The 8,941-nt window shown below is 36.4% G+C and overlaps 1 protein-coding gene across 1 annotated transcript; it reads right to left on the reverse strand.

Annotated features, from left to right (window-relative positions):
• Window positions 1-245: 245 nt before the first annotated feature.
• LOC131775288 (uncharacterized) lies at window positions 246-7,955 on the reverse strand. The gene is made up of 9 exons (XM_066166641.1): window positions 7,851-7,955; window positions 6,610-6,872; window positions 5,380-5,494; window positions 5,044-5,166; window positions 4,319-4,432; window positions 3,370-3,495; window positions 2,719-2,952; window positions 1,895-2,053; window positions 246-1,648 (listed from the first exon to the last, which is right to left on the reverse strand). The coding sequence occupies exons 1-9, from the start codon at window positions 7,912-7,914 to the stop codon at window positions 1,332-1,334; spliced, it is 1,515 nt and encodes a 504-aa protein (XP_066022738.1). The 5' UTR covers window positions 7,915-7,955; the 3' UTR covers window positions 246-1,331.
• Window positions 7,956-8,941: the final 986 nt, after the last annotated feature.

Genomic DNA, 8,941 nt, shown 5'->3' on the forward strand with positions numbered 1-8,941 from the left:
AAAAGTACCGCAATTGGAAAAAAAGTGTCATTGCCGGTTCAATGTATGAAATCAAAGAAGAATTGAGTGTTCCTAACTGCTAGTCCTTTAGTATACTTTGTTTGCACTGTAATAACACATTCCTCCCTGTCCACTTAGTGAGGACTTTAGTGAAAAGTTAAAATAATTACTCTATAAATTACAATAAAATGAGGTTTTCACGCACTTAGTATTGATAAATAAAATTTAATCGCTTTTCCCTTGGATATAGAGGCAGGCTATTCCCTCTGCAGTTGCGAGAGTCACACAATATCAACAGACTCAACCGAGTTTTGATTTAGTTAAATACAGCTTTTAATTTAAAAAGTTTTTGGCCATATTGTTAGGTCTTTGTTAAACATGAAGTCCTTTACTAGGTGACAGCTTCTAGACGAGTGTTTTTGTTTTACTCGTCAGGAGTCCATTTTACTCGTCAGGAGTTTGGGGTCCTTAAAGTTGTTATTGATATAAATTGCCAATTTTATTACAAACATGGCTTGAGATTGTTAACATGCAATCATAAGCTTATTATCACAATAGTGAGCATTGCGCAGCGTTGACCACCTCTAAGCTACTTTTTGCTAGCTATAACACATCTAATAACCTTGTTGAGCTAGGAGCAAATATCCTGAGAATAATTGGCATTTGGTTAATGTAAAACCCATAAAGAAATTAACAAAACAGCAAAATTTTCCGGGAAAAGACGAAAACTCCACCTCTACTGTCATAAGAGTGGAAGGTAACGACCACATAATTGCTTTCCCGAGAAAGTATCTCGTGAATATTTCTAATTGTTATCTGACTTTGTTCAACGTGTAAATATTAAGATTCCAAAATGATTATGTGACGTGGTGTGGTTTTACGCCTCTAAAATAAATTACAATACCCTGCCAATTATTCCATAAAATTTTTTTAAAGTTGTTCTCCACCCCTGTTAATATATTTTTGGATTTCTTAGTTTTGATTAGACATAAAAACTTAATTAAAAGTTCAAACCACAGGTCTCACTTCAAGGCATGCATTAACAACAAAGTAGAGAATCTTCAATTACAACCCTAATGCCCGCTAAACATAATCAAAAGTCTGTGCATAAGTCGAGCCTGAGTGGCCCATAACCTTGGAGTTCATTCTGGTTACGGCAATTACAGCATGTATACCCTTGCATATCACACGTCTACACCCTTTTCCTGGACGGAATGTTAATCCATTGTTACTTACCGCCCAGAATTTCGCCTTTTCAGTGGGCAGAGACAGCGTGAGTTTTAGTCACCTGGCTTAGAAACAGAAATAGACTTGCTTTTGTAATTCCAGCTCTAAGGGAGATAGAATACTTCTACCTCGTCGGGAGTAAAATGGTGAGTTCCAGCTAACACTGTAATTTTTTCCTTTACTTCACTTGGAGCCAAGAAAGAGTGACCAAAGTTGGTGTACGAATGAGCATTATGACCTGCGTTGTTAGCAATGCAAATATCGTGGCCTCCACCAAATGTTGGACCACGACTTATCTCCATATAAATGGCTTGGGAGTCATGACTCACCATACTCTTAAACGGCGCTAGTCCTTCTTTGTTTTTGAGCGAAAAAATAAAAGCCTTGTCTGTCGTGTGATATCCTTTGTACGGATCATCATCTACAGGTCAAGACAATAAGCTAAAATTGAAACCTTTTATAGGAATTTTTTACCAGTTTACATTTTTCCTCTATTAAAGCTGGTAACATACAGCCGGAGTTGAAAGAAATCATCCTATGACTTAATTGTTCAATATTTTTGTCATGAAGTTATTGCGACTGAAAAAAGGTGAGAGAAAAATACTAATATATTTAAACATATATACATATATACATAATACATTCTCAAGAATAACTTTTTCCTCACCGCAATAAGCCCAATGACGACTGTAGACAGCATCGAATGAGCACCACCGTTTGAAAAGTTTTCCCAATATACTTTGATTGTAGGTATGGCCTTTATACTTGAAAGGAAATACACAACAGCGACCTGACTGGTCTTCTGTTCTTGCTCCGGGAGAACAACCTGCCAAGAAAAATTTTGAATCAGTTAATCATGTATGGCTTTTTTTCTTTGGACGAACAGTTATTTAAACGATTGATGAAATCTTTAGATAGTAACGGTATAATTTCCTCGCACTAATGTTTGAAAATGAGGTCATGATACCTGTTTTGAATCCCATATTTACACACCAAGGCATCAGAGAAGTGCTCTTTTCGGACGGTTCGCGTGAATCCTTTTCGTGAATTCTATCTATAATACTGGTCATAGTCATTATATCCAAACTGTCTGTAAGGTTTACGTCACATGTCCAACTGAAGTGAACTGGTAGGTACTGATTGACAATACGTCTTAGACATGTACGATACCATTATAAATTCTGGTTTTTACTCATCATGTTGTCTCCCTGGTTTTTCTTCATGTTATTTGACATTGGAACTTTGAATCTTGTTTTCCGAAAATGAGAGGGCATGTTTACTAACACTTGTTCGCATAATGAAGATACTAAACAAGTTGGAAATCCTTTCAGCTACTGCAAAGATAAACTTGCTTGATTGTATATTTGGCAGATGTGACATCAATAGCCAGACTTAGCTTTAAAACTCTTTACGGTGGCTAATTTACGTAATCAACTCAGTTGATAATACTAAATTACCCTGTTATACTATAAAGTGGAAACCGTTTCTTACCCCATGGAATATCAGTGTACCCTCCAAAAACATACTGGTCTGTCTGAATAAACGTTACGATATTTCCCTTTCCATCGCAACGGGTGTGGAACTCCTCACCAGCCCATCCATGTAAGGAGGCGCGGTAGCATAGCAGCCAACCAGTATTATTTCCAACGGCAGGGACCAGGAACCCACGAAGATAAGCGAAATAAGATTCATTTTTCGACAATATATTTGAGCTGTTTATGTATCCTGCAACAATCGAAATGAAAACCACGGATGTATTTTTCTACATGTTCCTAGACACAGAAAATGATTCGGTAGTTGATCTTCACTTACGTTACTCTCCAACACCTATGTTCTCAGTAAAATGCCTCCCTATTCTTATACACTCAGTTTACTCTGGAACTGAACACAACCAGGTAGCAAAACAAAAAATGAAGAAGCACAACATTTTTATCGTGTATGACCTTGTGCTGAAGAGTTGTGCATGAAAGGTTCAAATGTTAAGATCTCTTCTATGCGTTTTATGAGCAGTTTTGGACTTTTCGCTTGTTGCTTATATTTGCTTATTGTCATCTTTTGTACAATTTACAGATTGCAAAATGTGTCACTAATCAGAGTAACATTGGTTCATGATTGCTATATGCCATCAACATCTTGACAAACCTTCACAATTGTGTCCGTCTCCGATGAACCCCGGTTTACAACTGCATCTAAATGATCCTGGCGTATTTTTACAAACCCCACTGGTCATACTACAGCTGTGAGTATTTTGAGCACACTCGTCAATATCTGATAGAAAATAAACCAGGTTTATTACTGTGTTTCTTTACTTTAAGGAATGTAAAGGTTAAATTACCAGATCCGTCCCCTCACAATAGAGGATCTGCCTGGGAATCTACAGCACAGATTTTATTTGCATAGTACTTTAGGGATGTAAACAATTAAACATAAAAGCTAGAATTCGCGATCATCTTTTCACTACTTCAGTGTGAAGCAGCCCCATTTTAACGGTCGATCAAAGAGTAGCCTTCCTATTTCAAGTTTTTTTCACTGCACCCAATTGCACAAATGCAACTGTGTTTGTTCATATCGTCAACGCACGTCCCTTTTTTCAAACAAGGTTTGTTGGCACAGTTGTCGATATCCATACCAAATCGTATTTAGCAAATATTTCCGGTTGTCTTAAAATCATTACACAAATTAGTTGCATAATAAGATATTACTTATACTTTATTAGTAAAATGTCATCAATTTCTAAAAATATGAATAAAGAATCCATGTTTCTAGGTATAGAATAGAATTTCTTGCTTTTTAGCTCAAGAAATTGTCCAAAGTCCATTTATAAAACGGTTTTTCCGCGATTAAAAAACTTGGGTGAAACAACTTATTTCCCTAATTACACAAAATTAATGATTGTGGATTAAAGAGTCCAAGTGTCAGTGCTTTGCAGCTATCTCCTGTAAACCCCAATCGCCATCGTAGTGATATCTGTAAATTTGGTCGATGCAGTAGCACTCTTCTTGAAAATGTTTGCAGGAACAATACTTAGTGCCTACAATATTAAATTTTATTGAAAATAATTTTATTGAAAATAAAGCATTGCCTATTCAACCTGTTTCACAGTAAGTACCAGTGAATCCATGAAGACATTTGCATCTGTATCCATCACCTTCGTTGGTACAGGCCCCTCCATTATGACATGGAGTTTGCGCACAGTCCAAAATTTCTGATACAGAAAAAATTGATAACTGGCCTTAATTGAGTTCGGGAAAACTTATAACATGGGATGCCTTATCTTTGGTCGTACTCTGGGAAGATTTGCCGCTAACAAAAAACAACTGTTGAATCATAAGTCGTTTTTCATGTTCATAACTGTGAGAGTTACAAAGATTGGAAAAAAATATCGAGGCCTTCAGAGTCTCTTTCACATCCTCCCTTGTGTCTTTCTTAGTAAAGCCGAGTCGTACATCACAAAGCGCCTCTCGTCGATGTACCAATAAGAAAAAGAAAGGTTTAATGTGGGGAGGAATCAGAGGTATTTTCAAAGTGATACAGCTAACTGGCCTCAAGCGCAGGAAAGCCTCTGTTATCTATCACTCCCAGAAGGCAATCCATGGGTGGAAAATTCGCGATATAATGTTCAGCGTTGGTACATGTGCTGTGTGGTGGGGGTCACTATCGATATATTTGACATGTTTGCTCGTAATCCAAAGAACTAAGGCAGTAAAGAAGTGCTAATTAATTTTTTAATAGTTTGGCCGCTCACTTGCCCCAGATCTGCCGCAATTTTTGAACACGATGTAAAGTAAGGAGTCATGAAACAGATAAGTTCCTTACCTGCACAATTTTGACCATTTCCCACATAACCAGCCTTGCATTTACAGAAAAATGATCCCTCAGTATTATGGCATTCGGCATTAACATCACATCCGTAAGTTTTCTTTGTGCACTCGTCAATATCTAGAAAGAAAGAATTAATACAAAATGCACATTTTTCGCGACAAAGAGATTGAAACTAGGGTAATAACAAAAGTCTTCAGAGTTAGATAAAATTAAGCCATGGGTATGTTATACACTGAAACATTCACTTAACATCGATTAAACTGTCTTGTTCCAGAATACGAAACGCTAATAATTTTTGCTACAGATAAAAAACTAATATCACCGTCTCACCTTGTTCACAATGAGCTCCCGTAAATCCAACAGAACATAAGCATCGATATCCCTTGTTTGTTAAACCAGACTGACAAATGGCGTTGTTATTGCAGTGAGCACGACCACAAGCATTCTGAAAAATATTAATAAATAGAGAATAATACATGAGCGTGCGTAAATATGGAATTTTTCTTCGTGTTTAACCCGATAGTGCACGAGTGAGGGCAGCGAACGAGTGAGATGTCGAGTTGAACACGAGAAGAGAAATTCCATATCCACAAGCAACCGTGTATTATTTTGTTTATCATATAAACACAATAGTCCTTTATTGATTCAAATTGCAATCAATATGCATACAGCTTTTTTCCGTGCTCAGCCAACCAATGGAAAAGACTTCCAGGTGACATTGTAAATATAGATGATAATTTAAAATTTGAGGCCGCTCTGCGCGACCATCTTATCGAAACTGAGAAATGGTTTTAAAAAATTCCTATTATCACATATATATATTTTTTAACCAGTGTTTATTTATTATTTATTTATTTATTATTTTATTATATTTATATTGACATGATGCGTTGGTACACTTTATCATTAATAAAGTAGAAGAAGAGGTGACAAGAAAAGCCGACTCCATTAATGAATGAAAATGAATAAATCGACAATCCCCAAATAACAATCGTAGAGTGCGTTGGCGCTAACTCTTAAGATGGAAAAATGCTTCGAATCATGATTAAAAAACAACAATGGTCGTAATTTTTAATTTACAAAATCCTCATTTATTGAGTTTGTCCTCACCAACAGAAGAAGTCTTTCAGGTAAATGGCCAAAATCGTCCAGCAGCAAATTTTCCAGCAGTCGATTTTCATTCTCAGCCGAAAGAAATGCTAACACCAAAGCCCCTGAATGAGTAACTTTTGGTTTTTCTTTTAGTACATTGGTTTTCTTCCCCTTCTAAGAAAGTTTGAACCTCACTGTCTGTCAGCGATACGGATATTTTAATGTTTTAGCCGCCATAATTCGAGAAAGCTCCAACAAACAGCTTGTATTAAGAATCGTGAAGGCTTTGCCGTTCATTCATCAACCAAACCGAGTAGCGCCAAAGGCGAGTGACCTACAGCAGTTGATTGGCTCTATCAACACACGTGAAAAAATACGAAAAACCCATAAAAAAAACGTAAAATTTTCCCTTAGAACTTAGAACTTAGAACATATTAAATCGATTGCTTAGAGACATTGTCTCCTTACTTTTGTTCCATGGTACACATAGTTCGTTGCCTTCACCAGATCCTTATCGTGTTCTTTACTCGTTGAGTTATTCAGTTCACAGTTGTGTGCTTCTGCTCCGTTTTCTCCAAAATAAAAGTTAACACTGACACAGTTGTGGTCCACGTAGCAACGATATTCACACGTGTCCCTGTCAATCACACTGATGTTTGCTATGGTGTGGTTAACAAGACGTTCTCCCACGAAGAACAAAGTGGAGGGAAATGCCAGTATACGGCATTGATCTAAAATAGATGAAACTTTTGAAACTACAACATCTGAGGAGGATCGTGGATGTTCTTGATTTTCCTGAAACACTTTTTAATATGAACGTTTGAGTATATGTTTCCAGGCTCTTTCAGATCATGAAATAAGAAATTCTGTTTAAAATAGGCGATATGATCCATGTTATTCAAACTAAGGCAATGCAAAAACGTGTTGGTATTGTTATTAACATCATTTTTCGTTTTAATATGAATTGAAGGGGGATACACCTTTAGGTGTTTTGGCAATTCTGTCATGCTGCCAAAAAATTTGGACAATATGTTAATTTTACAAATAATGAATACTCAAAAAGCCTGTATAACGTTTAAACGCGGTTATCACCCCTAGTTTGAGTTATTCTGACACTGAAATAAAATAACAGGAATTGAACTAAAATATAATAGACTAAGGATTGATGAATAAAAAGAATTCAGAATAGAAATAAAGCCCAAACGTGAAGCCAGTATAAGCTAAGGATGATCTCTTTTCCTCAAAACTCGGTTAGGAGGCTCATTGCACAGCTCGTTGCATATGCGTGCTATAACTGTGCTAGACTGGATATAATCTAACTTGGAAAAATACTTGATAAACCGTCAACATAATTTCAGGTAATGTGTTGCGAGGTAAAGTTTGGGTTTTTTTGTCATAGGACAAGCAAAGGTAAATAAAATAAATTAGAATATCGCCTCCAAATTGATCCAAACTTGCGACATACTCCCTTAAGTACAGGATTGGGAACGGATTTCTGCTCTGAAAACCAGAAGATTTCTTTTTTAAGTCTTTAAAAATCCCTCGCTTCAAAACAACAAAGATCTTCAACATTAAAAGATAAACATAGAGAAGAAAATAAAAAAGTAAAATATGCATGAGTAACAATTGGAATAGGAGAACAAATAAATATAGTATAAAATGACAACTCGTTGTGAGAGCTACGTAAAGGCAACGTGATATATACTTACCAACCAAACAAGATATAACATTCTTAATCAGCAAGAAAAAAACAAAGTGGAGGAGAAAACTCATTTGCGTGAAATCTTACTTTCTAAACATGTGGGGAAGCTTAGGGGAAATTGATGCAAATTTGAGGAACTTCAAATCTTAATTAGCACCAATAAGTTGACTCGCACGTACTCAATTAATAGCTATGACTGGTTTGAAGGTGAACGTCATGCGCATCAGTTTTCAGCCAATAGGACTGTTGTTGATAAGCTGCTATTTAATTATGCCCCATAGGAAAGTTGTTTTATTTGCAGTTCCAACAAAGTAGTCTTTTGTGCGGGTTTACATTCGCGGAAAATTATCTTCTTTATCTTCCCGCTAATGTGACCCTGTAGGCAGATGCAAATTATATCAAGGTCAGATATGGTGTTAAGGTAATAAAAACATTCCATTTTTCTAACGGTTATTACAGGATTGGAAAGAGATGTCTTCATTTATTTTATGTGTTATGTTATAAAAGTTTGACGACTGGCAGTATAATTCCTAGCGCAACTTCTCGAATTTTGCTGCACACAACGCGGAAGAGGAGAAAAAAAGAGGTTCAGTGAACCCTTGTGGCTGCATTGAGAGAGCGTCAAGTAAATCATTTCACAAATGTTGACATAACGGCCTCTCTGAGAAATGAAAATATATGTGCATTAAACGTTGACCTTTCTTACACACAGCTGTCCTCAGATGGAACAATTTGAACTGATAATGGCCTCAGCTCGCAACTAAATGTCAATGCCTCAAATTTCAGTGACCTTTTGTGGCTATCTGCCTAAAATGAAACATTTTGTCGCCGCGAATTTGTAATTTGTTGATTTCTTTCACATTTAAGTCTTATACTTTTCGCACCAATTAATTTACGCTTATTCTTTTCGTTTTTTCACCTATCATTTATGCGTCATTATTTCATCACTTTAGGCGGCACTAAAGTACCCCGCCTTATATAATTCATGTTTCATGTCCATTCTGGCATTGTGTGTTTTTATTTTTGCCTCTATGTAAACCTCTTCCCTGCGAATGTTTCGTGTCTCGTATATTTCCTCAGCATTTGATAAGTTTGGTC

The sequence above is a fragment of the Pocillopora verrucosa genome, chromosome 5 (genome assembly GCF_036669915.1).
Source record: "Pocillopora verrucosa isolate sample1 chromosome 5, ASM3666991v2, whole genome shotgun sequence".
NCBI classification, from domain to species: domain Eukaryota; kingdom Metazoa; phylum Cnidaria; class Anthozoa; order Scleractinia; family Pocilloporidae; genus Pocillopora; species Pocillopora verrucosa.